At 48.3% G+C, this 27,691-nt stretch overlaps 1 protein-coding gene across 1 annotated transcript in view; it reads left to right on the forward strand.

Annotated features, from left to right (window-relative positions):
* Nucleotides 1-1,517: 1,517 nt before the first annotated feature.
* Nucleotides 1,518-27,691, forward strand: part of LOC100078307 (xanthine dehydrogenase/oxidase-like) — a 52,014-nt gene continuing 25,840 nt past the window's right edge. The window contains exons 1-19 of the mRNA XM_029049799.2: nucleotides 1,518-1,617; nucleotides 9,791-9,848; nucleotides 10,262-10,358; nucleotides 11,401-11,509; nucleotides 13,767-13,893; nucleotides 14,166-14,227; nucleotides 14,845-14,913; nucleotides 15,309-15,395; nucleotides 16,267-16,408; nucleotides 17,054-17,146; nucleotides 17,608-17,759; nucleotides 18,069-18,162; nucleotides 18,790-18,899; nucleotides 19,361-19,545; nucleotides 19,740-19,914; nucleotides 22,196-22,279; nucleotides 22,742-22,911; nucleotides 24,030-24,153; nucleotides 27,310-27,429. Of these exons, the coding sequence (XP_028905632.1) occupies nucleotides 1,576-1,617; nucleotides 9,791-9,848; nucleotides 10,262-10,358; nucleotides 11,401-11,509; nucleotides 13,767-13,893; nucleotides 14,166-14,227; nucleotides 14,845-14,913; nucleotides 15,309-15,395; nucleotides 16,267-16,408; nucleotides 17,054-17,146; nucleotides 17,608-17,759; nucleotides 18,069-18,162; nucleotides 18,790-18,899; nucleotides 19,361-19,545; nucleotides 19,740-19,914; nucleotides 22,196-22,279; nucleotides 22,742-22,911; nucleotides 24,030-24,153; nucleotides 27,310-27,429 (2,100 nt within the window). The 5' untranslated portion in view covers nucleotides 1,518-1,575. The remainder of the gene's footprint in view (nucleotides 1,618-9,790; nucleotides 9,849-10,261; nucleotides 10,359-11,400; nucleotides 11,510-13,766; nucleotides 13,894-14,165; nucleotides 14,228-14,844; nucleotides 14,914-15,308; nucleotides 15,396-16,266; nucleotides 16,409-17,053; nucleotides 17,147-17,607; nucleotides 17,760-18,068; nucleotides 18,163-18,789; nucleotides 18,900-19,360; nucleotides 19,546-19,739; nucleotides 19,915-22,195; nucleotides 22,280-22,741; nucleotides 22,912-24,029; nucleotides 24,154-27,309; nucleotides 27,430-27,691) is intronic.

Here is a 27,691-nt window from a genome sequence, read left to right on the forward strand (position 1 = left end):
CTTGGTCAAGTCATTTTACTTCTCTGGGCCTCAGTTCCTCATCTGTAGAATGGGGATTGAGAACGTGCGCCCCACGTGGGACAGGGATTGTGTCCAGCCTGATTTTCTTATATCAACCCCAGTGCTTACAACAGTCCTTAGCACATAGTAAGCACGTAGCAAATACCATAATTACTATTATTAGTAGTAGTGGTTCAGGTGTGCTATGTCAAGCGGCACTTCTGGGGAGGTAAACTGACCTCATCCAACAGCCCAGGATTGGTGATCCTGCCCAGATGCATAGTTGACAAGATGGCTCAGAAGTGTCCCCACTGAAATTAAACTTCTGACCAAGCCTGAGCCTTCGTTTCTGTATTTCCCTGTCAGTACTCAATGCAATGCAGTACTTTCCACCTCATCTAAGTGTTTGATGAATGCCATGACCATTTGCACTAAACAAACTCCGTCCCTCAGAGTCTGCTTGCTTCACTTCTTTGTACCTCAGTTACCTCATCTGTAAAATGGGGATTAAGACTGTGAACCCCACGTGGGACAACCTGATTACCCTGTATCTACCCCAGTGGTTCCAACGGTGCTTGGCACATAGTAAGCGCTTAACAAATACCATCATTATTCTCATTACATACAAACCACGACATTGTGACAGAATAAGGATTCAGACTCCCAAATCAACAAGGTGCTTATCTGGGCTGGACATTCAGGGTACTTACTTGATCCCTGAATTACACAAATCCTTCAGTGAGGCTCCCTTTGTTTTGGAAAATGACCCACCACCCAGGGGGCTGTGAAGAGGGAAGAGAAATCAGGAATGGAAATGGAACAAGCACTTATGGTGGATTCGAGTAGTCAAAAAATTAGTCCAGAGGGCAGGGGATGAGGAGAGACAGACAATTATCTGAAAATGACTCTTGCCACTTTCAAAGCCTTATTGAAGGCACATCTCTTCCAAGAGGCCTTCCCTGACTAAGCCTCCTTTTCCTCTTCTGCCACTCCCTTCTGCATTACCCTGGCTTGCTCCCTTTGTTCAACTCCCCTCCCAGCCCCACAGCACTTATGTACATATCTGTAATTTATTTATTTTCAATAATGTCTGTCTCCTCATCTCTAGACTGTAAGCTCATTGTGGTCAGGGAATGTGTCTCTTTATTGTTGTACTGTACTCTCCCAAGTGCTTAGTACCATGCTTTACACACAGTTAGCCCTCAGTAATAACGACTGAATGAACGAATGAATGAGAACCTATAAGCAGTGAATACATAGGGACCAAAGGAAAGTAAAAATAATATTTTTCAGTGGGATGAAGAAAATGTGAAAACCGATATTCCTGATAACTGTGTTTACCTCATTTTTTTGGTATACGCTCTTCTGATGTGGGTATACTGTGTAGAACTACTAGCGTTTAATTAAGATTTCACAATCTGTGTGAATGCTTGCCAATTTTTTACGCAGTCGATTACTTGGATCCCATTGGACAGTTTAGTTTCATTTTGACTTGAATATCACATGTTCATGTTATTATTCATCCATGACCCTCAAGTGAGAACTTCCTGCGGCTTTTGAACCGAGTCTGTGAGGATGGCGGCGGACGAGCTGGTTTTCTTTGTGAACGGCAAGAAGGTAGGGGAAGCCACGGCACTTACGTACATAACTGTACTTTATTAACTTATATTAATGTCTGTCTCCCCCTCTAGACTGTAAGCTGTAATGTCGATCTCTCCCTCTAGACTGTGAGCAGGGAACGTGTCTGTTATATTGTTGTGCTCTCCCAAGTGCTTAATACAGTGCTCTGCGCAAGGATACTCGCTCATTAATAATACTGGTATTTGTTAAGCTCTTACTATGTGCTGAGCACTGTTCTAAGCGCTGGGGTAGATACAGGGTAATCAGGTCCCACGCGGGGCTCACAGTCTTAATCCCCATTTTCCAGATGAGGTAACTGAGGCACAGAGAAGTTAAGTGATTTGCCCAAGGTCACACAGCTGACAAGCGGCGGAGCCGGGATTAGAACCCAAGACCTCTGACTCCTAAACCCGTGCCCTTTCCACTGAACCACGCTGCTTCGCAAGGAAGGATACTCACTCATTAATGCGATTAATCGCTTGATGGATTGACACTCTGCATTTCCCCACAAAACTCATCGATTCCGAAACAACTTCCTGTACCCAGGAGCCCAGGATTGCACTAGGGTTATCTGTTCACGGGCATATTGTCCCCAAAGACACCGGCCCTTTTTCATGCAAGAAGCTAGATTGGCCCAGCCCAGATCTGAAATTTCTGAGATTGCTTCTTTGGATAGTAGGCAACACTGGCATCCTTAGAGGTTTTCATTTCCCCCATTTAAATCTTGGGTGCAGTCCCAGCAGATTTTCAGCTCTATCTCCTGGGTTTTTCTACTCAAAGTCAAGACACTAGAAGTGTCTCTGATGATGTCATCATTTCAGTGAAGCGTGGTCCTAAATGCTCTTTGTAATGCATTTGCTCATTTGAATCCTGAGGTCTCTGTAGCTAATGTGGGAAGGAGGAAAATCACAAGTAAAGGAAGCCAACAGGACACAACTCTGCAAGGACAGCTCAGTCAGGGCAAGATAACAGGGCAACACCTGCAACAAAAAGAGGAAGGGCAGGACGCTGGAACGGGAGAAGGAACAAACTGAGTTGGAAAAAAGAATGAATGTTATGGGCAGGGAATGTATCTGTTAATCCTGTTAATTCTCTCAAGCATTTAGTACAATACTCTGCAAAAGCAGCGTGGCTCAGTGGAAAGAGCACATGTTTAGGAGTCAGAGGTCATGGGTTCTAATCCCGGCTCCACCACCTCTCAGCTGTGTGACTTCGGGCAAGTCACTTCACTTCTCGGTGCCTCAGTATAAGGGAAGCAGCATGGCTCAGTGGAAAGAGCAGGGGCTTGGGAGTCAGAGGTCATGAGTTCGAATCCCGGCTCTGCCACTTGTCAGCTGTGTGACTGTGGGTAAGTCACTTAACTTCCCTATGCCTCAGTTGCCTCATCTGTAAAATGGGGATTAACTGTGAGCCTCACGTGGGACAACCTGATTACCCTGTATCTATCCCAGCGCTTAGAACAGTGCTCTGCACATAGTAAGCGCTTAACAAATACCAACATTATTAAAATGGGGATTAAGACTGTGCGCCTCACGTGGGACAACCTGATTACCCCGTATCTACCCCAGTGCTTAGAATGGTGCTCGGCATATAGTAAGCACTTAACAAATACCAACATTATTATTATTAGTAAGCACTCAATCAACACCAGTGATTGATCGATTGATTGAACAAAGCTGATTTTAGAGGTGGGAGAGGCAGGCAGGCCCCCAGATCTGTCAGCTTTAAGGAGCTTCCAAGCAGGGGAAAATCCAGTGCAAGAACACTAGAATTAGCCTTGGAAGCAACATGGTCTACGAGAAAAACATGGGCCTAGGAGTCAGAGGACCTCGGTTCTAATCCTGGCTCTGCCACTTGTCTGCTCAGTGATCTTGGGTAAGTCACTTAACTTCTCAACTTTAAAATAGGGATGAAGACTGTGAGCCCCATGTGGGACAGGGACTGTGTCCAACCTTATTACCTTGTGTTGACACATAGTAAGCACTTAACAAGTACCATAATTATTATTCTTTGGGTCTCAGTTTTCTCATCTGTAATATAGCAATTAAGACTGGGGACATTATGTGGGACAAGGACTGTGTCCAATCTTATATCTACCCTAGGGCTTAGTAAAAGTGCCAGGCATAGAGTGAGCACTTAACAAATGCTATAAAAGAAAACAAAAAGTAAGAGATCCGAGGCTCAGTCCTCGGTCCCACGGGGCTGGGGAAGGGAGAAATTTTGAAGAGAGGATAAAAATAATAATAATGGTGGTATCTGTTAAACGCTTACTCTGTGCAAAACACTGTTCTCAGCGCTGAGGGGATACAAGGTAAACAGGTTGTCCCACATGGGGCTCACAGTTTTAATCCCCATTTTACAGATGAGGTAACGGAGGCTCGGAGAAGTTAAGTGACTTGCCCAAAGTCACACAACTGGCAAGCGGCAGAGCAGGGATTCAAACCCGTGACCTCTGATTCCCAAGCCCGGGCTCTTTACATTGAGCCATGCTGCTTCTCTATCCACTATGTGTAGTAAGTTCTCTTCCTTCAACTCCCTTTTCTCCTAGAAGCAGTCCCATGCCAAACTCAGTTGAGTAGTGGGCAGGGAATGTATCTGTTATATTGTGATATTGTACTCTCCCTGCGCTTAGTACAGTCCTTTGCATACCATAAGTGCACCATAGAAAGCAGAGTGATTTAGCGGAAAGAACAAGGGCTTGGGAGTCAGGGGATGCAGGTTCTAATCCCGGTTCTGCCACTTGTCTGCTGCAGGGTGACCTTGGATAAGCCACTTAACTTCTCTGTGCCTCAGTTCCCTCATTTTTAAAATGGGGATTAAGACTGTGAGCCCCACGTGGAACACCCTGATTCCCTTGTATCTACCCCAGGGCTTAGAATAATGCTCGGCACATAGTAAGCGCTTAACAAATACCATCATCATCATTATTATTAGTCTTATTTAATGAGCATTTACAGAGTGCAGAGCATTGCACTAAATGCTTGAGAAAGCGTCATTGGTGGGGGTTGAGGTGGAGGTGAGAGTGAGATTGAGAAGCAGCGTGGCTCAGTGGCAAGAGCCCGGGCTTGGGAGTCAGAGGTCTTTGGTTCTGATCCCGGCTCTGCCACTTGTCAGCTGTGTGACTTTGGACAAGTCACTTCACTTCTCTGGGCCTCAGTGACCTCATCTGGAAAATGGGGATGAAGACTGCGAGACCCACGTGGGACAACCTGATCACCCTGTATCTCCCCCAGCGCTTAGAACTTTGCTTGGCACATAGTAAGTGCTTAACAAATACCACAATTATTATTATTATTATTGCTAGCTAGGGTGTAGTGAGAGAAGAGCAAGTCACCTAATCAGGATAAAACAATTGATAATCTGTAGAAGCCAGAGTTTAATTAATTTCCAAGTGCTTGATCATTTCAGCACAGCTGTATAACTGACTCATTCTGAAACCTGAGCTAGTGAGGGACAAGACTGTAAATTCTGCAGGGGGAGGGGAGTGGATGTGGAAGGGGGATTGCGTCAGATTAGGGGGAGGCCTGAGAGGAGAGAGGAGAGTAATTTAACCCCTTCGCTTCCCGGTTGATAGGCTTGATAGGTCATCCGGACAACCTCCTAAATCAACAACGGGATTGTCATGCAAATCACCCCCCGTCACAGTACTTGACCACTATCAGAAGGGCTGTGATGTGCACAACGATCGTGTTTTTGACTTCTGAGGTTGTCCAGGACCTATCAATCTGGAGGCCAAAGGGTGGAATTACTTTCTTACTTAGACCTGCTTCCCCCTCCTCCTCCTCCTCCTCCTCCTCCTCCTCTCCTTCCCCCATCATGTGATGCGATCGCTAGAGCCCAACCGTTCCCCCCGCTTCTCCCAGTCTTGCCCCCAGTCCTCCAAACCTCCTTATGGTCTGGCTCCTTCCAGTGGCCAGATGGGTTAGTTAATCTTCTGCACTGAAATTTTCAAGTATCTGGGGATTAATTAAACTCTGAGATGTCACAATTTGCATGTAACTTCTGCAGCAGCCAGGCCACTTTTCAGCACAAACTGATGGCTGGCTGACTCATGCTTCCGAAAGAGATGAAAGGCAGTTCAAAGCAGCAGCTTCCTGCTAATAGAAGCAGCACGGCCTAGTGGATAGAGCAGGGGCCTGGGAGTCAGAAGGTCAGGGGTTCTAATCCGGGCTCCGACACTTGTCTGGTGTGTGACCTTGGGCGAGTCACTTCACTTCTCTGTTCCTCAGTTACCTCATCTGTAAAATGGGGATTGAAACTGTGAGCCTCAAATGTCCAACTCGATTTGCTCGTATCCCTCCCAGCGCTTGGTAGAGTGCCTGGCACATAGTAAGCGCTTTACAGATACTAGCATTATTATTATTATTATTAATCAGTTCCCAAATGAAACCGCAAGGAGAGTCTCAGTTAATTTTCTTCTCTACCTGCCTGCCTCCACTCTCCGTTTGTCTACCTCCACTATCTCCCTGGAGCGAAACTCATGCCCTGTGGTCCCGGCCTGATTGATGAACGCGGCATTGCCCAGCTCGGGGTGCAGGCGGAAACGTAAATTTAACATGTCCAAAACAGAGCTCCTTATCTTCCCACCCAAACCCTGTCCCTCCCCGATTTTCCCATCAGTGTAGGCGGCACCATCATCCTTCCTGTCTCTCAAGCCTGTAACCTTGGCGTTATCCTTGACTTCTCTCCATCATTCAACTTGTCACCAAATCTTGTCAGTCCCACCTTCACAACATGAATAAAATCTGCCCTTTCCTCTCTACCATGTTAATACAATCACTCGTCCTATCCCGCCCGGACTACTGCATCGGCCTCCTTGCCGATCTCCCTGCCTTCTGTCTCTCTCTACTCCAGTCCACACTTCACTCTGCTGCCCAGATCATTTTTCTATGAAAATGTTCAGGACATGTCACTCCTCTCCTCAAAAAACCCCAGTGATTGCCCATCCACCTCTGTATCAAGCAAAAACTCCTCACCAAAGAATTCCATTACCGTGCTCCCTTCTACCTCACCTTGCTTATCTCCAGCAATCGAGCCCACGCCTTCACTCCTCTAGTGTTTAACTTCTCACTATGCCTCTACCTCGCCTGTCTTACCGCCGACCCCTACCCCACGTCTTGCCTCTGGCCTGCCCTCTCTCCTCAAATCCGACAGACAATTACTCTCCTCCCCTTCAAAGCCTTATTGAAGGTACATCTCCTCCAAGAGGATTTACCAGCCTAAGCCCCACTTTTCCTCATCTCCCACTCCTTTCTGCATCACCCTGACTTGCTCCTTTAGTTCTTCCCCGCTCCCAGCCTCACAGTACTTATGTATATATCTGTAATTTGATTTATTTGTATTGATGTCTGTTTCCCCCCCCCCTCTAGACTGTAAGCTCGTTGTGGGCAGGGAATGCCACAATTTAATAATGTTGGTATTTGTTAAGCGCTTACTATGTGCCGAGCACTGTTCTAAGCGCTGGGGTAGACATAGGGGAATCAGGTTGTCCCACGTGAGGCTCACAGTCTTAATCCCCATTTTACAGATGAGGGAACTGAGGCACAGAGAAGTGAAGTGACTTGCCCACAGTCACACAGCCGACAAGTGGCAGAGCTGGGATTCGAACTCATGAGCCCTGACTCCAAAGCCCGTGCTCTTTCCAATTTATTGCATTGTACTTTCCTAAGTGCTTATTACAGTGCTCTGCACAGAGCAAGCGCTCAATAAATACAATGGAATGAATGAATGAATGAATGAATGAATGAATGAACTGCTGCTGGGAAAGGCAGGGTGCAGAGACCTTCCTCACCTTGGGACCTGGGATGGTCTGGGTCGCATCACATGACTTTCACCTCCAAGCCCCTTCTCCCCCTTCCCCGGTGCCGCCCCCCTTCTTGGAAAGTCTGGGGACCTCAGTTAATCAAGCGATGGTATTGATTGAGCAGGTATGGTATTTATTAGTGGTATTTACTGAGGGGGCAAGTGCCCCCTCCTACCTCACCTTGCTACTCTCCTACTACAACCTAGCCTGCACACTTCACTCCTCTGATGCAAGCCTACTCACCGTTCCTCGATCTCATCTGCCTTGCCGACCTCTTGCCCACATCCTGTCTCTGGCCTGGAAATACCTTCCTCTTTAAATTAAACAGATGATCACTCTCCCCACCTTTAAGGCTTCATTAAAGGCATGTCTCCTCCTCCAAGAGGTCTTCCCTGATTGTCCTCATTTCCTCTTTTCCCACTACTTTCTGCCTCGCCCTGACTTATTCCACCTCTGCCTAGTCCCATAACGCTTATGTACATATCTGTGATTTATTTATATTAATGCCCGTCTCCCACTCTAGACTGTAAGCTTGTTATGGGCAGGGAATATATCTGTTATATTGCTGCATTATACTCTCCCGATTGTTTAGTAAAATGCACTGAATTCAGGAAGCAATAAATACGATTTCTTGAGCATTTATTATGTGCCGAGCACTGAAATAAGTGTTTGGGAGAGTACAACAGAATTAGAAAACACATTTCCCGCTCATAATGAGTTGACAGTTTAGAGCAATATAAAGTTTCCTGAGAACAGTTGGGATGAGCCCATAAACCGCTGTTTATTGGGATCATTTCAAAGGATCAAGTTTCATTAACGCATTGTAGAAGAAAGTTCAGAAAAACACTGTGGAACCCTTGCAAATACTGGCAGTGGGGAAGAATCAGAAATGTTATACTGTGTGTGTTACACATGTTGCACAATGTCATGTAATGATATCACATAGAACCTTCTGTGGAAATCCTCAAACTTAGTCTATAACGATAATGATAATAATAATTGTGGAACTTTTTAAATGTTTGCTATATGCCAGGCCCTATACTAAGCAATGGGGTGGATTCAAGCAAATTGTGTTGGACCCAGTCCCTGTCCCATGTAGGGCTCAGAGTCTTAATCCCCATTTTACAGAGGAGGTAACGAAGACACAGAGAAGTGAACTGACCTGACCAAGACCACACAGAAGACAAGTGGCAGAGTCAGGGTTAGAACCCAGGTCCTTCTGACCCGCAGATCTGGGCTCTAGCTACGAGGCCACACTTCTACTCTAGAGTCACTGGGTTCACTTAACAACCACCGTTTCCAAGCTCTGAAAATTGGCAGAAGGGAGCCTGGATGCACAACTAAAAATAAAAATATCGATCAGAAAGAGAAGCAGCATGGCCTCGGGGCAAGAGCATGGGTCTGGGTGTCAGAGAACCTGGTTTCTATTCGTGGCTCTACCACTGGTCTGCTGTGTGACCTCGTAAAATGGAAATTAAATCCTCCTCCTTCCAACTTAGGCTGTGATCCCTATATGGGACAGGAACCGTGTCCAGTAAATTCATTGGGGACAGGGAACATGTCTGCCAACTCTGTTGCATTGTAGTCTCCCAAGTGCTTAACACAGTGCTCTGCCCAGAGTAATCACTCAGTAAATACCATTGATGATGATTATCCTGTAACTATCCTAGCCCTTAGAAGAGTGCTGATGCATAGTAAGTGCTTAACAAATGCCATTAAAAAAAAAAAAAAAGGGGGCATGTGCTGCATCCAAACATGTAGGAGACAGACCAGCTGAAAATCAGACAGTCCTGTATAAAACTGGACACATGGCCACTCTACTACCCAGCAGAGCCCAAGCAGGGAGGAGTAGACAGACAGAGAGGACAAGGAGGTCTCCAAGGTGCTTGAAGCCAGCTATCTGCCTCATGATCTCAAAGCCCAGAAAAACTAAACTCAGGCTCATGATTAGTAACCTTAGTTCACAGCTTAATTTCTAACCTAGACAACTGACTTAGTCGCTAAGCTCAAAAACACAGGCAGAAACCTACAAATCAGGTTGAGGGCATCCAGTGGAATGTGCCATAGAACTCCAGTGGGAATAGCTGCCCCTGAAACAGGTTTCATATGCATAAGCCTGGTGCCGGACAGCAGAGATGACCTCTGCAGGGAAAGCAGGCTGACCTGGAAGAAATTCTTAGCGCCTAAATACCCCAGGTTAAACCGGGCTGCTCCAAGTCAGCAGCCCCTCGCCACCTCACAGGGGTCTCCTTCATTTGGGGGGCATGGGCCCAGGCCCGGGCCATCTCAGCGAGGGGGGCCTCCCCCTACAACAGTTTCAGATTTATGTATGTGACCCCTTTACCCCTTTTCTTTCTGTCATCTCAGGTGGTGGAGAAGAATGCAGACCCAGAAACAACTCTGTTGGTTTACCTTCGCAGAAAACGTATCCACACAGCCTGAAGAGGAGGAAAGCTGGGTGGGGAGAAGGGGGTGCTTTTAGGGGGATGGCAGGGTACTGTGGTCCAGGGTTTTTGAACAAATGCAGGATGGGTTTAAAGGGATTTTTCCCAGAGTTTAGGTCTTGGCCTGGACTAGGCCTTGGTAGGTGGGGTCTGCCATCTTGTCCTTCCCCCTTCTAACTCGTGACTCCAGGGCCTGGAGGGGAGATTAGAGCAGATCAGAGCCTCATTCCTCCAGAGTAAACCCCAGCAGAGACCTGGAGTGAATTCTCCCATTCAATTCCCAAGTAGGAGGAGCTTCTTGTACAGTCACAGAACTGTAGATGGACAGAAAGCTCTCACCAAAGGAATCCTCTCCTTTAGCCTCGAGTCTCCTCTCCTTAACGTTGTTATCTAGTGGGTTTGAATGGGACCAAACTGGGCTGTGGAACAGGATTCTGCGGGGCCTGCACTGTGATGCTGTCCAAGTTTGACCGGCTACAGAACAGAGTTGTGTATCCTTTGCGGTGGTCTCATGTACAACTTCAACATAACAGGATTGTGTGTGTGTTTGTGTGTGTGTGTATAAAAGTAACAACAGTGCTCTTGCTCCTGAGCAAACATGGATCCTGGATGAGGTTGTTGAAGCTGATTATATCACCACCCTCTGCTGTGTCTGGGCAGGGGCCGGGGGGTTCCTTCTTACCTCGTGATTTTCATGCTTCCCTTCCCATAGGGATGAGTGCAGAAATGGAGTCAGGGTAGAAGGTTAAACAGGGAGGTCCCCAGGAATGGACAGTGAGGAGCTGAGACACAGTGCATTTCAAGCTTGAAGGCAGAGAATAATACTAATAATAATTATGGTATTTGTTAAGCACTATTATGTGCGAAGCACTGTACTAAGTGGTGGGGTGGTTACAGGGAAATCGGGTTGGACACACTCCCTGGCCCACATGGGGCATACTCAATCCCCATTTTACAGATGAGGTAACTGAGGCACAGAGAAGTGAAGTGACTTGCTTAAGGTCACACAGCAGACAAGTGGTGGATCTGGGCTTAGAACCCAGGGTCTTCTGACTCCCAGGCCCATGCTCTATCCACTATGTCATGCTGCAGAGAACTTGTGTCTTGCTACTTTTGCACTCTCTCAAGTGCTTGATCCAATGTCTAGCGCTCAGTAAGTGCTCAACAAATGCTGGTGATCAAGAGGGCAGGATCGGTCCCAAGTAACAGAGGTCTGGCAGGAAGTTTCCCTTCCTTCCTTTCTTGCTCCCTTCAATGAAGTTGAGGACTTTGAGACTCCCACATTCCATATCACGGGCTGGGAGTGAGATGTGACCAACCAGGGCATTCTGCATTGTACAAGGGTCATGACGAGAGCAGGGAACTGGGGTGAGGACGATTGGCAAATTGTGATGTAGACGATGGGGAATTGTGGTGAGCGTGTTGGGGAATTATAATGGTGTCATTCAAATCTGTGGTGGCTTCCTCCCTCTGGCCAATGTGGTGATCAGCTTTCAAGCAATGGCAACAAACCCCCCTTAGCCTGGCGTCCAGCCACTTCACTGTCAATGCTTGCCTGGCCCCCATCTGCTCCCTGCACCATATCGCCGTGACGACTGTGGAAGGGATCGGAAGCACCAAGACCAAAATCCATCCCGTGCAGGTGAGTTGGGCTGGGATTTGGATCTGAAAACCAAATGGTGAGATGCAAAGTTCTTAGGGTGGGAGCCTCCATGGGGAACCATATCTCACACTGGACCCCTTGGCTTTTCCTGGTCTATTAAAAAGATCACCCATTCTCACTGGGGCTGTTTCCCCATTGACAAAATGTCCCCTACCTGTCCACCTCCCAGGATGCTGGGAGTCTTCCTGAGATCATGCCTGCAGAGCCCTTGGCTCTTCTTAGAGAAAGAAGGGGCTGGAGGTTTCTGTGTGTCTCCTGGATTATGACAGGCTTGAATGATTGTGAGCCAGAGTCACCCACTGAAGGGAATCGTATGCTCCCAACCTCATGGCCTTTCTTCCTAAGTCCTCCAAGACCCTTATAACAGTAATAATACTGTTATTTGCTAAGCATTTAGTACATGCGAAGCACTTCGCTAGGCCCTGTGGTAGTTACAAGTTAATCAGGATGAACATAGTCCCTGTCCTTCATGGGCTCCACGTTCTGAAGTGGAGGGAGAACAGTTATTTAACCTCCATTTTCCAGATGAGGAACCTGAAGCACAGAGGAGTTAAGTGATTTGCCCATGGTATAGGCAGGATTAGAAGTCATGTACTCTGGCTCTCGGACCCTTGCTCTTTTCACTAGATCTTGATACTCTTTATTAATCTCACTGGGCTCTCGGTGTCTCTGGGAACCATTAACGAGTTTTCTAGACCGTAAGCTCTTTATGGGCAGCGAATGGGTCTACCAACTCTATTACATTGTACTTTCCCAAGTGCTTATTACAGAGCTCTGCATACAGTAAGTGCTTAAGAAACATGATTGACTGATTGATTGATTGATTGATGAGCCTTCACTGTCATTCATTTGGTTAACGCGAAGCTCAGATCAGTTATGAGACATTTTCCTCCATCACAAAGCATGTCAGAACTGGGCCCTCAGTTTCTGACCTAGAAACTGTCCTTCTGTCTGTCCCCTTCATCCCCCTCAGCCCCCACAAACAAACTCTATGCCTCTGTCCTCTGCCTGTCTGCATCTCCTTCCACATCCCCTTTGAATTTAAAGATGATTCTGTTGAGGAGAGATAATTTTCCATGTGTGCAAGTGTGGCTTTACAGTGGCCACTAGTCCCAATCGGAAGGGCCCATGGAAGCTGAGCCCTTGCTTTGTGGCTGGATGTGCTTTTGACAGCCATTGCTCCCCATGTGTTCAGGGAAGCCTGTTTCCTCAGCCACCCTGCAGTCCATCCTGCCACGGGAGGCCAAGGGAAACATAGTGCCAATAAGTGGCTCAGTGGAAAGAGCACGGGCTGGGGAGTCAGAGGTCATGGGTTCAAATCCCACTTCAGCCACTTGCCAGCTGTGTGACTTTGGAGGAAGTCACTTAACTTCTCTGTGCCTCAGTTACCTCATCTGTAAAATGGGGATGAAGACTGTGAGCCCCACGTGGAACAACCTGATCACCTTGTATCCTCCCCAGAGCTTAGAACAGTGCTTTGCACATATTAAGCACTTAACAAATGCCATAATTATTATTCCTTTCTGATGTGTCAGTAAACTACAGACTCAGGAAAGGCTTTGTCTGAGGCTTAATCCAGGCACAGACACTGATTGGGAATGCTTCTTGACCTCTTCATAGCTCAGCTTCTTCATCAGCAAAGGGGGGCTCCTCACAATCACCTTTCTGCAGGCTGAGCATTAATTAGGGTTCATGTCTTGCTTTGAAACCTGCAGATGAAAGAAAGAATTAGTTTCTTTCACATTGGGTTTCTGTCCTGCTAACTGGGGGACATACCTTCCCTTTTTCAAGGAAGCAGGGACCCCTTCCTTTTGGCGGAGGCTATGATTGAACATGGAAATGGTTCCAAGCTGAGCCTTCCTTTCCAACTGTTCTGGTGTGGGACAGTGGACTCTCAGAACGGGCTGCTCTGAACTCAGCTCTGGACAGCAGAGTTACATTGCCCCAGTTCCACTGACCAGTGGCGGTGTGACTCCATCATTTCCCAAATCCTACTGCATGATGGTAGTCTCCCTCTGAAACAGTTCTCCAGCTGCAAATAGAAATGTACCAAGCCTACTTCAGTTCTTATAGTCCCCTTTCTTTTTCCCTGAGCTACTTCCATGTTCTGTTTCAGAACTGCCTCCCCACCGACAGGGATTGCTGATAGGTCACTCTGGATGGAAGGATAGTTCTCGGGGATAGTGGAAATTAGGACCCTAGTTATTACTGACATTTGCTTGACTTTCCCCTTTAGGAGAGGATTTCCAAAAGCCACGGCTCCCAGTGCGGGTTCTGCACCCCGGGCATTGTCATGAGCATGTACACGCTGCTGCGGAATAACCCCAAGCCCTCCATGGAGGAGATCGAGAATGCTTTCCAAGGTAACTGGGCCCTGGGCCTGAGGCAGCCCCTTGACACTTGGAGGGAGTTTTCCGGAGTCAGAAACAACCGACAACTCCTGACAAAGGATGAGAAGTTTATACTTGGGAGAAAGCAGGATTTGGAGTGGGAGATAGAACTGTGAAAATACCAAGAGGCAGCAAGTTGGCAATTACATAGTCCAAACTCCCACCCTCCCTAGTCCGGGCTCTGTATTTTCTGCTCCAACTTCTCTGGCATCTCCACTAACGTCTTTCTTTTCCCCGGCCATCAGGGAACCTGTGCCGCTGCACGGGATACAGACCCATCCTGGAGGGCTTCGGGACCTTTGCTAAAGTAAGTGCCTTAATCGTCAGCAGCAGGAGCAACAACAGCAGCGTGGGGAAGGGTTGGCATGGACTCAAAGCAGAGTCGGGATTTCTTGACTTCAGATAAAGTCCAAGGTTCTCGTTAGCAAGTAAATATACCCACAATTAGTAATAGTTTCGTTGGTGAATTTTCCCAAGTCCCCAGGACCTGTACCAATGTGTCCTGTGACAGGGGCATTTGGAAGGAATGGCAGAGTACGGAGGGAACATTTTCTGTCCTGCTGCCCTACCTTTTAACATTTGCATCAACCCAGATGGGAAGTACTCAGTTGGCTCTCCCAGTCCTTGTGGGTGCCCTTTGTCGGAAGCCCCAGAAGGCAAGCAAGGAGAGAAGGCCACGGGCGGAGTCTGGGGGAGAGCAGTTTGAGGGGAGGAGGAATGGCTTCACAAGAGGGAAATCTTTCCTAAAGGGAAAACATGTGCCAGGGAATTCCTGGCTGGGGAGTGGGGAAGAATGGGTGGGGGTTTCTTCTCCTTTATTCTTTGTTGTTCTAGATCAAAAGCAGGGGTCAGGTAGGGCCATGTAGCAGGGCAAAAATCTTAGAGCAAATAACCATTTCCCCATTTGGATATTTGTCTTTTCAGGACAGAGGATGTTGTGGGGGACAGGGGAAGGACCCAAACTGCTGCCTGAACAAAGAGGAAAAGAGTACGGTAGGCGGACCCAGGTCCTCCCTTTCACCCCTTGCCACGAGGCTGTGCTGTTTCCCGGTTGCCTGCGTTGGCAGGGTGCAGCTGTGCCAGCTGCCAGATGGGCCAGGGAGAGAGAAGAAATTGCAGAATCTACAGGGTGGCTTCCTGTTGCTTCATGTAATAATAAATAATAATAGAAACTGTAAGTCCCGGGTGGGAATAGTCAAACACTGGCTTCTAAATCATTTCCCACTTTTGCCTCACGTTCTTTCCCCAGGTCTGGCCTAAGTAGGGGTAGTGTCTTCTTTGGGGTAGGGGAGGAGAATGGGTCTTCGGCAGGAAATAGACGATAATTGACTTAAAATTGTCAGTAGGACCCGAGGACGCTAACTCCACCGATCCCTTTGCTCTGGCAGGTCACACTCTCGCCATCCTTGTTCAATCCTGGAGAATTCCTGCCCTTAGATCCCACTCAGGAGCCCATCTTCCCACCGGAGCTGCTGGTAGGGAATCTTCCGTGGGACAGGAATGAGCCTATGGGACTTGGGTGGATGAAGATTGTGGTTCTGACAGCTGTAGCTCAGTCCAGGGAGACTGGTACCTGTAGAAACTCCTTCCCAACCCCCGCTCCCTGGTCGGTTTAACAGGGACCACTTCCCAGCTCTGCTCCTTGCCCAGGGCCAATTTGTAGCCAGAGTCTACTGAGCTCTGAAGAATAGGCTCTGTGTTCTGCTATCACCCACCTATGCTCTGCCCTGCCTGCTTTTCCTGCAGTCCATCAGCCTTCTCAACTTGGATGTCTCACCCTCACCTCAATCCGATCTAGGGCCACCAATAACTCCTGATACTTATCAACCTTTGCCCCACCCAACCTCTCTGTTCCCTGTCCTCTTGACCTCTCCCTCTGCTCTAGGCTCCCTACACAAACTGGCCACACTGTGGGCAAAACCTTTCTTGTGGTGCGGTTCCTGCGGGCAGGGCTTCCATCTCCAAATCCACCACTGCAATTCCATCTCAACTGTCATCGAACCTAAAATCTTTTGGCTCAGTTCTCTACCTAAAATCCACCCTTCCTATCTAGTTTTCCGGCTTAATCCTTCTTCTGCACTCTGGTCACCTCCTAGCTACATAAATGCTTCCTTTGAACAGCAGTCCTGATGACCCAAACCCCTTCTAGCCTTGTTCACGTAAATATTCTAGCCTGCCTCCTCTGAAAGCTTGACAGGTACTAAATGACGATGTCCCAAGGGCCTGAGGACACTTGGGAAAACCGAGAGAGAGGGTGAATTGGTCCAGTTGGAAGATCAGGGATTCCTGAGCCGGCCAAAGGCCGGTCCCAACTGCAGCGAAATGTAAGGTAAAATCCCATTCCAGCTGCTCAAAGACACCCCTCGGAGGCAGCTACGTTTCCAGGGGGAGCGCGTCACATGGATCCAGGCGGCCACCCTGGAGGAGCTGCTGGACCTCAAATCTCAGCACCCGGATGCCGTGCTGGTGGTGGGGAACACCAGAGTGGGTAAGAGAAGACTTCATCTGCAGAGCCACAGAGTTGCTCCTGTATCTGCCTGGGTCAGGACCCAAACCCGGTTATGCCAATTCAGCCAGCCCCACAATCCCACTGAGCTTTTGAGCAACTCTGCTCTTTTTCTAGCCACTTCTATGGCAAACTGCTGGGTGGGAAGTCAGATGCCCTCAGAAGGTGTGCTGCTGAAAAGAGGAAATGGGGAGAGGAGCAGAGAAGGCCAAGATCAGCTCCAGTCCACCCCCACTGGGCCTTGGCATTCAGTAGGCTACCGAGGTTCATGTTCCTTCTGTGTGCTGGATCTGACGGCTTTACCGGTAGGAAGTTGTAAGCATTCTGGACGTTGACCTGGCAAGGTCCACAGAGTCAACCTGCATCCCAGGTAGCCACATCTGGTTCTGGCAGAGACACAGAAGGATACTGAGCTTGACTCGGAGCCCAGCTGCCACGTGGTTGCTGCTCTGTGACCGAGGGACTTCTGGAAGGGGAGGCCTGAGCCCCACGGTGCCGTGGGGGAAGGGTCTGGGATGAGGTCTGTGGCCTGTCCTGGGCCTGGAGCACTGTGGGCCTTGGGCAGTCAGGAGACCAGCGAGATGGGCCTGGGACCCAAGCAAGGGTTTGTGCTTCTTTCCCTTCCAGGGATTGAGATGAAGTTTGGCAACAAAGTGTTCCCGATCATAATTTGTCCGGCCTGGATCCCCGAGTTGAATGCTGTGGAGCATGGAACAGAGGGTGAGAGAGATCCCCACACTGTGCCCCGGGAAACGCCTCAATTTGGGCAAGTCCCCTAGCTTCAGTCTTCCCTCTGTGTAATGGGAGCAGACCACAAACCCACACATCTGATGACAACTCTTTAGATTTTTTAATCACTGTAGCCCCAGTGTCCTAATAAGGGGAGGGTTGCATTAACCTACCTCTGGACAGAGTCTGGGCCACTAGAAGAGCCCACGATGCCTGTGCCTTGTTTCTGGACTTGTGGGCCTCCCGAGAACTAACTCCCTGTTTCCACCATGGCTTGGAAAGGCACCCCAGACTTTCTCTGACTGTTACCCAGAACAGGTTTAGACTTGAACAATCCAAGACAGGAGAGTTTATTGAAACCTCTGCCAGGCACCAGCTCAGCCAGGTGAAGGTGAAGGAGGTGTTGGGAAGCACTAGAGGCCCAGAAGGGGACACTGTCTCTCTGCTCACAGGCATCTCCTTTGGGGCCTCCTGTACACTGAGCTCCTTGGAGGAGACACTGGAAGCAGCCGTGGCCACTCTCCCTGCCCACAAGACGGAGGTGTTCCAGGGCATCCTGGAGCAGATGCGCTGGTTTTCTGGAAAGCAGGTCAAATCCGTCGCAGTGAGTATCTAGCTTAGAGCTCTAAAGCGTGACAGTGGGCTAGTGCATGGAAATCAGAACCGCTTGGTTACAACTCTGCAACAAACTCCCGCCTGGGACTCTTTCACCTTCCCTCAGTACATCACGGGGTCTCGGGGTCTCTACAGCTGCTGCTGCTGCCCTCTCTGTGTGGGGGGTGGGGTAGCCGGAGTGTGGGTCCCGAGGGCTCCCTGTGTGGACTGGCCTCATGGCCCTGAGCTCATCAACCAGCTCCCACCCCAATTCCCCAGGGACGAGCCCTGACTCCCTACTGTACTCCCACATTCCTAGTCCATCGGAGGGAACGTCATAGCTGCCAGTCCGAATTCAGACTTCAACCCCGTGTTCATGGCGAGTGGAGCCAAACTGACGCTGGTGTCCAAAGGTGAGTCATATCAACTCGCCACTGGGCTGAAGCCCTGACTGTTTCTCGGGGTGCAGAAGTGGAGGGGGGTCCTGGTCTGTCTTTGTGATGTTGGGGCGAGCTGAGACACTCAAGGCCACTCTGAGCCAGTGACAGATTTCAGGGCCCACCCTGGGCCTTTTTGGCCTCCATCAAGGGAGGGTCAGCAGGGACAGATTTCCCCACTGGGGTCACAGGCCCAGCCCAGAGCCACAAATAGGAGGAGGATGAGAATTATAACAATGAAAACCCTTCCTGTAACTAACCTAAAGGACCCGAGTGGGCACTTTTCAGTGTCAGTGTGTGTCTTCCAAACCCAATTGTCCCTTTGCTTCTGGAAGGATGTGGGATTTCTTGCTGTTGGTTAGATTTCTTTAGGGGCTGCGGTGATCTGGCAGGGTCCTTGACCTAGGTGTGGAGGGATACCGAATCGTATGCTTTGAGATCCTTGTACTGAGGATCCATATCCAGTTTGCTCTAAGAGGTCTTCCCCGGCCAGGCTGGACATTTTGTTTTATTTCAAATTCTCCTGGGCATCAAAGGTCTGGGGTTAGATGGCGAGCTGACAGATTCTGTCACTCCCACCTGAGATGTGTTCTTGCTGCCCAGGAAAGAGAAGAACCGTCCGGATGGACCACACGTTCTTTACTGGCTTCAGAAAGATGATCCTCACCCCACAGGAGATACTGCTCTCCATTGAGATCCCCTACAGCCAAAAGGTGAGGGCAGGAATCCACAGGACCAGGATGCTAATGACTCAGCTGGGCATTTGAACCTGAGCCTGGGGCCTTAGTTGACCTTTCAGTAAGCTAAAGTGTTGCTTCCTCTTTGCCTTAATGAGCGGGCTTCGATCCAGAACTCTTGCCATCTTTGAGGAATTATCCCTCTGTGAGTCGTGATCAGGCAGAGCAATTCTCTGGGTCAGATCTCCAGTTTGCTGAAATCGTCATCATTTCTCCTTCATTTGAAGGGTTTAGAGACCTGAGAAGTAATGACATTATGTGACCTGGGCAGATTGCCATGGAGGAAGTGGGCAGATCAGTGTTTATCCCAGTATCTCAAACAGAGAGGAAAAGTGAGGGGCCCAAAGTCACACGTTGTACTGACCTGACATTTACTGCTTCCCCAACGAATCCTGCCTGCCCTCTGGTGTTGGAAGTCGGTTTCTTGTTTGTCCTAGAATGAATACTTCTCAGCCTTCAAGCAAATCTCCCGCCATGATGAAGATTTTGCCAAGGTGACCTGTGGAATGAGGGTCCTGTTTAAGCAGGATACAACTGAGGTACAGAAGCTGGAGATGAGCTTTGGCGGACTGGGAGATAAAACCCTTCAGGCCCTGGAGACCAGCAGAAAGCAGACGGGAAGGTGAGACAAGCCCGAATGGTCGTCCTGTAACGGAATGGGTGGGTAAAAAGAGCCCTCCGTTAACGGGTTGGCGGGGTTCAATGCTGTCCCGTCTGCCATTTTCCCACTTTCCTGGGCTGCCCGTGAATGGGACCCCTGCCTTCTGCCCCTCCCTTGGGCCTCTGTCAGGCTTTCCCTCCTCTTTCTCTTGGCAGATTTTGGGATGAGTCGCTGCTGGCAGACGTGTGTGCTGGACTGGAGGAGGAGTTCCGCTTGGCTCCCGATGCGCGGGGTGGGATGGTGGAGTTCCGGCGCACGCTCACCCTCAGTTTCTTCTTCAAGTTCTACATCTCGGTACTCCAGAAACTCAAGAAATGCAGCGTCAGAGGGGTGAGTGGCATTTGGGGCCAAAGCAGGCTCCCTTGAATCTTGTGTCTGTTCACCGGGGTTATTGTGGCCAAAGGCTCGAGCGAGGGTGGGAGAGAGGGGAGCTCACCGCCATCTGGCTTCACCGGATAGACCAGAGTGGCGTAGGCCAAGTCAGTAGATGTCAGAAAGGCTTTTGGTCTCATCCCCCTGAGCGAGTGCAATCTCTTTGCCTCAGTGAGTGTCTTAGGACCAAGCAACGAAAGTAGTCTTTAGTTCCACCACTCCAGCCACAGTCTTAGTAGTTATGTATAGATCCATTCACCTGCTTCTTTTCTTTATCCATTTCTTTATTAATTTTTCATTTTTCTAAACTCTTGCTATGTACTGAGGCCTGGGGAATGAGTAGGCGCTTCAGGAGACCCCTCCCGAATTGGCCACTGGCCTTCTAGGTATCCTTGGACAAGTCACTGAAGCTCTCTTGGACCTATCTGTGAAATAGTGATAAAAAATCTCCTCACTTTACTTATTAGATGTGAGTTCTGTGTAGGGTGGGGACCATGTCCTATCTGATTGTTTTTTGTCTACACAAATTGCTTAGCACATTGGTTTTGGTAAAGAGTAGCCATTAAGAAATATTAGTGTTATAAATATGCTATTTCTCCTTGTTTTTCCTACTGGATTATAAACTCATCAAGGACGGGGACAATGTCTTCTCCTTCTTTTGTACTCTCTAAAATGCTTAGCATAGTGCTCTGCACACAACTGGTGCTCAATGATATACTACTGACTAACTGACTGATTGTCCAAAGCAGTAGTGTCAGCTTGCAGTCACTGTGGGCCTATGGAAGAGACCAGGATCTCCTCTCCAGAGCTTGGATCCCAGGGACTGTAACCCAGGTCACTCCAAAAAAATGCCAACCCTGCTATTATGGAGTAGAAAGTTTATGGCTGCTATTAAGATCTGTGCATATGTAAGCTATGTGTCGGTCATATGTTAGTCTTTTTGGCCACATGTGAAGAAATGTTCTTACCATCAGTAGCCTCACCTTCATAAACAAAGAACAAATATGTATACAAAGATATGCATATACATATATATGCTTAATGTATATAAATATATACACAAATAAATATAATTATGGCATTTTTAAGCACTTACTCTGTGTCAAACACTGTACTGATAATTAGATTCCTCATGGGGCTCAGTTTAAGTATGAGGGAGAACAGGTTTTGAATCCCCATTTTGCAGATTAAGGAACCCAGAGAAGTTAAGTGACCAGCCCAAGGTCACACAACAGACAAGTGGTAGAGCTGGGATTAGAACCCTGATCTTTTGACCGTCCCCGTCAGTGGTCTTTCCATTAGGCCATGTTGCTTCCCTTATGTGAGCCGTGGAGATCATATGAGGATCTGTGAGATGAAGCTATTTGGGATTTGGGTTGAGCTCCGTCCTCTCCCTTTGTATACACTTGACTCTTTGACCTTTGGGCATTTGATATTTGTCCCGGTCCCTACCCCACAACACTTACGTAGATTTCTTTATAATATTTAATCCAGATCATTTATTTATATCAATATCTGTCTCCCCTTCTAGACTGTAAGGTCATTATAAGCAGGGAACATGTCTTCTAATTCTGTTGTATTGCACTCTGCCAGGCACTTAGTTCAGTGCTCAGCATCTAATAAACGTTCAATAAATACCATTGTTTGATTGATTAATTGGTAATTCAAAGGAAGGAAGATCTTTCTAATTGCTGTTGCAAATCTCATCTGCAGAGTAAGTTAGTCTCTCTGCCATGGTACTCAGAGGAGGGTCAGAGCAGACCGCCAGCCTCTTTCCTCCAAGAGAGACAGAACACGTCTATCAACTCTGTATAATAATAGGGACAATTGCGGTATTTTAAAAACACCTACTAGGTACCTACTGGGGTAGATAGAAGATAATTGGGTTGGATGCAGTCCCTGTCCCCTCAGTGCTCACAGTCTTACTTCCCATTTTACAGATGAGGAAACTGAGGCACAGACAAGTTAAGTGACTTTTCCAAAGTCCCATAGCAGGCAAGTGGCAGAGCTGTGATTAGAACCCAGATCCCCTGACTCTCAGGCCCGTGCTCTTTCCAGTAGGCCACACTGCTTCTATTGTACTCTCCCAAGTGCTTAGTACAGTGCGCTGCACACAGTAAGCTTTCAATAAATATGATTGAATGAATGACCCATTCACCAGTTTTGCACACGGGGAAGCCTTAGGTGGCTGGAGTCCAAACCATGACCAGTTCTGCATTCTGCTCCCTGTTTTCTGCAGAAGTGCGGCAGCCTGGATCCCACCTGGCTCAGCGCCGTGGCCCCTTTCCAGAAGCATCCAGCCACCAGTGTCCAGCTCTTCCAGGTTAGTAGAGGAGGCCGCGGCTCCCAAACCCCAAACTATGGCATCTTTTGTTCTGGATAACTGGCTTTGACCCTAGCCCTACCGTAGCTTTGGAGCGGGGAGAGGCAGATCCAAAAGAGATTCTTTCTCTGGCAGATCCATTCCCTAGGAGAAGAAGCTTCTGTGATCACTAATTTGTTTTCATCTTCCCGTCTCTTTTCTGGAATCCTGCAGTCACTGTTTTTGCTCCCACTTGCTGCCCGGTGTTTTCTCCCTCTTCCTCCAGTAGATGGATGGTAGGGGGAATGGAGTTTTTCCCATCTTGTTTCTCCTCCATTGTCTCTGGCATCCTTCCCACCTTTTCCTTCCTTCCTCAGTCCCATCACTGCCCGGTCAAAGGGCTCAGACCGCGGCTACACGAGTGGCTCAGAAAAACCTTCCCGCGGTCTCCCCCAACTCTGATTGCCCCTACCTTATCCCCAGGAAGTGCCCAAGGGTCAGTCTGAGGAAGACATGGTAGGTCGGCCTTTGGCCCACCTCACGGCAGCCAGGCAGGCCACTGGGGAGGCTGTGTATTGCGACGACATCCCTCTGTATTCCAACGAGCTCTACCTGCGGCTGGTCACCAGCACCAAGGCCCACGCCAGGATCAAGTGAGTGGTGGTGATGCTGATGATGGTATTTGTTAAGCACTTACTATGTGTCAAGCACTCTTCTAAGTGCTGGGGTAGATACAACGGGCTTTGACCCTGGCCCTACCGTAACTTTGGAGCGGGGAGAGGCAGATCCAGAAGCGATTCTTTCTCTGGCAGATCCATTCCCTAGGAGAAGAAGCTTCTGTGATCACTAGTTTGTTTTCATCTTCCCTTCTCTTCTCTGGAATCCTTCTAAGTGCTGGGGTAGATACAAGGTAATCAGGCTGGAAACAGTCCCTGTCCCACATGGGGCTCACGGTCTTAATCTCCATTTGACAGATGAGGAAACTGAGGCACAGAGAAGTGAAGTAACTTGTCCGAGGTCACACGGCAGGCAAGTGGTAGAGCTGGGATTAGAACCTATTACCGTCTGAATCCCAGTCCCATGTTCTACGGGCTACACCATGATGTTTCCTTGTGGGGCTGTGGTCAAGGAACAAAGCTCCCCTTAAACCTAGGAGTACTATGTGCTTCTTCTCATAGAATAAAAGTGTCAGAAATCCTAATATTTTAAAAAAATTTATGGTACTTGCTAAGTGCTTACTATGTGTCAAACATTGTATTAAATGCTGGGGTAGGAGCAAGATAATCTGGCCGGAGACAATCCCTGTCCCACTTCGGGCTCACAGTCTTAATCCCTGTTTGACAAATGAGATAATGGAGGCCCAGATAATTTAATGGATTTGCACGAGATCACACAGCAGACAAATGGCAGAACCAGGACTAGAACCCACAGATTGACTTCCAGGCCCATGCTCTTTCCACTAGGCCATGCTGCTTCTCACTAGGTCACACTGTTTCTCACTAGATCAGGCTGCTTCTCACTAAGCCACGCTGCTTCTCGCTAATTGACTAAATTAGGCCTCTTGGTCAATCAGACATGCCCACTGAATAGTCGACTGGGGCTTTGCATATCTAGCTGCCACTTAGCCTCAGTTTCCAAATCTGGGTTGCAGACATGATAGTGTCTGCCCCTCACATACTCCCAAGGATGCAGTGAAGCTGAGAGAAGGGATGTGGGGCGTAGATTTCCTGCAGCCTCTTTCCCTCACTGCTCACGTGACTCCTCCCTCCAGGTCTATCGATGCATCAGAAGCTCAGAAAGTCCCAGGATTTTTCCACTTCCTCTCAGTTGCTGATGTTCCTGGGAGCAACATCACTGGAGCAGAGAAGGATGAGACGGTCTTTGCGGATGGTGAGGTAGAGTTTGGGTCTTTCTCTCCCTGAGCTGCGGACCTGCCAAAGACCCCAGAAGGGAGTCTCCAACTCCAGTCCCATTCTCTGCAGTCTCCAAGCGTGGGTCTCAACCATCCCACGGCACATGGCTGAAAGGTCTGACTGCTGCCCTGGTGCTCACCTGCAGGCACCTGCTCAGCCCCCTTGGCAAAGGAAATGCTTCTTCCGGGGAGGGGTAGAGCAGGTAGCCGATGGGGAAGTTTTCACTATCCTTCGCTCCAGCAGGGAGGGAGGGCAGACCAAGATGCTGAGCTGGTAAACTGTTCATGCATGCCGGGTTGCTCTGGTCTAAACCATTCTTGGAAATCCATTTCATTCTACTGTAATGTGATCCCAGGGAGTGAAAGGAAAGGTCGATTCAACCGAGCAAACCTGGTGGAGCAGCCCTTGGGCAAAACGTACGAAGAGCTGACTAAGGTCTGAGGTCTTTGGCGACCTCAGTATCTCAAATCAGATTTTCAGATTTCTTATTTGTCAATCAACAAGAATTATTTGGGCCTCCTCAAAGTGCCTAATGCAATATCAGAAACTTGACATCCATCTTCCACTGTTCCTCCGAAGTAAATCTCCTAATCAACTCTGGCAACCCTCTTCCAACTCACTGTTTACCCATTCCTTCTCATCAATCATATGCTTTGAGTGCTTACTCTATGCAGAGCACTGTACTAAGCACTTGAGAGAGTACAGTTTAACAGAGTTGGTAGAGGGGGCGATAGACATTACTTTAAATAAATCAGTTATGTATATATACATAAGTGCTGTGGGGCTGATGAAGAGGTAAATAAAGGGAGCAAATCTAAGTCCAAGGGCAACAGAGAAGGGAGTTGGAGAAGAGGAAATAAGGGCTCAGTCAGGGAAGGCCTCTTAGAGGAAATGTGCCTGCAATAAGGCTTTGAAGTAGAGGAGAATGATTATCTGTCAGATAGGAAGAAGGAGGGCATTCCAGGCCAGAGACACGACATGGGCAAGAGGTTGGCAGCAAGATAGCTCAGATGGAGATACAGGGAGTAAGTTGGCATTAGAGAAGTGAAGTGTGTAGGCTGGGTTGTAGTAGAGGAGCAGCGAGGTAAGGTCATAGAGGGCAAGCTGATTGAATGCTTTAAGCTTGTTATGGGCAGGGAATGTGTCTGTTGACTGTTGGATTTTACTCTTTCTACCACTTAGTACATGTCCTGCCAGTAAGTGCTCAATAAATACAATTAACTGAACAAATGAATGCTTTAAAACTAATGGTTAGGAGTTTCTGTTTAATGCAGAGGTGGATGGGTAGCCCTGGAGGTTCTTGAAGATGGGGAGGAAATAATGGACTGATCATTTTTGTAGAAAATGATCCGGGCAGCAGAGTGAGGAGAAACAGGAGGCAAGGAGGTCAGCAGGGAGGCTGATATGGAAATCAAAGTGGGGCCGGATAAGTGCTTGGATTAACATGGGAGCAGTTTGAATGGAGAAGAAAGGGCATATTTTAGGGAAGTTGTGAAGGTTGAACTGACAGGAGTTGGTGACACTGAATATGTGAGTTGAATGAGAGAGATGAGTTGAGGATATTTAAAGATCAAAGGTTAAAACAGGAAGGATGGTGGTGCTGTTTACGGTGATGGGAAAATCATGGGGAGGACAGGGTTTTGGGTGGGAAGATGCAGAGGTCTGTTCTCCAAATGCTAAGTTTGAAGTGTCAACAGGACACCCAAGTAGACGTGTCCTGAAGACAGGAGGAAATGCGAGACTGCAAAGAGGGAGAGAGATCAGGACTGGAGATGTAGATTTGGGACTCATCCCTTCTGTATCCTCCCAGTGAACCCAGATTCCCTCTCTATTAATTAATCAATCACTGATGATATTTATTAAGCAATTACTATGTTTCTCACATTTTGCTAAGCGCTGGAGTAAGTTCTAGATGATCACTAGATGAGCACTAGTACAGTGCTCTGCACATAGTAAGCGCTTAACAAATACTGTTGAGTGAATGATCAAATACAGTCTCTACTTTTGGGAAGAATCACTTGCTCCAGGAAGCCCATTTCTAATAACTCTCACAATTTTTAGTCAACCACTCCTAGAACGTCCTCAATAATCAAAGAACACAATGGACATATTATTCTCTCATAACTAAAGGAATTATCATCTTTTTACTTTTATGCAAGGGATACATGTATACCAACTCTGCAGCATGGTATAGTGGATAGAGCAAGGCCTGGGAATCAGAGGGTCATGGGTTCTAATCCTGCTCTGCCACTTGTCTGCTGTGTGACCTTGGACAAGTCACTTCACTTCTCTGAGCCTCAGTTACCTCATCTGTAAAATGGGGATTGAGACTGTGAGCCTCACATGGGACAGGGGCCGTGTCGAACCCGAGTAGCTTGTATCCACCTCAGAGCTTAGTACAGTGCCTGGCACATATTAAGTGCTTAATGAATACCACCATTGTTATTGTTATTATTTTTGCTATACTGTACTTTCCCAGCAGTTAGTACAGTGCTCTGAACCCGGTAAGTGCTTAATGAATATGATTGATTGATTTACTTGATTCCCCCTTTAGTAAGTAGGCTCCTCCTTCCGGCTCCTCCTTCCATAATCCCCTTAAGCTTTCAGTATAATGCTTTGTACAGTTTAGGTGCCCAATACTGGAGATGATGATGAAGATGATGATGACAATATTAGAGCCCTTTCCCTCAAGGAACTCACATTCTAATAGGGAAGACAAGACGGTCAAGCTCTTAATCAAAATAAACATCTGCAGGCTCAAGAATGGGTGATGAAAGGTTCCAGGATCCACCCTGCTGGAGTTTGGGCCAACTGCAGGGGTTAATTGGGGAAAGCTGCCTGGAGGAAGTGAAACTCCAGCTGTGTGAAAAGGGAGCGAGAGCAAGCAGCAGGGATCGGTTCCGTAGGGCACAGCTGCAGCTGAGAGGTGGAGGAAGTGGGGATGGGGAGTGGCCTTGAGAATAGATGAGAGGCAGAATAGGAACAAATGGAGCAAAGGCTTGGAGACAGGAAAGAGAAGGCTTGGGGATGAGTTTTTGCAAGTCAGAAGGAAGAGAAAGAGGCAAATGGAAAAGGGAGCTTGGCCTCTCTGGGTTTTCTGCCGGGAGATAGGCAATGGAGTGTATATGTCTCCCGTAGGTCACTTGTGTTGGGTACATCATCGGAGCCGTGTTGGCTGACACCCCTGAGCATGCCCAGAGAGCCGCTCAAGCCGTGAAGATCGCCTACGAGGAGCTTCCGGCAATCATCTCCATCGAGGTGGGCTAGCCCTGGCCCTGCCTTCCCAGCCCCTTGCCGCTTCCCCTCCCGATCCTCCCCAAACTGCTTTCCTGCTCAGTCGTTGCTTGTTGCAGGGCTCGACCCCTCTGTGTGGCTGTGGAGTTTCCTGTGGAGGAAAGAGGCACCTAGCCGGTTGAACCTGACTCTTCCAGTCACCTCCGTCCCTTTACCCCAGTGACTGTGATGAGCGGGAGGAGCAGGGGGCTGAAACTCTGAACACTACTTATTTTCTTGCTTTTCC

This window comes from Ornithorhynchus anatinus, chromosome X1, assembly GCF_004115215.2.
Source record: "Ornithorhynchus anatinus isolate Pmale09 chromosome X1, mOrnAna1.pri.v4, whole genome shotgun sequence".
In the NCBI taxonomy this organism is placed as follows: Eukaryota; Metazoa; Chordata; class Mammalia; order Monotremata; family Ornithorhynchidae; genus Ornithorhynchus; species Ornithorhynchus anatinus.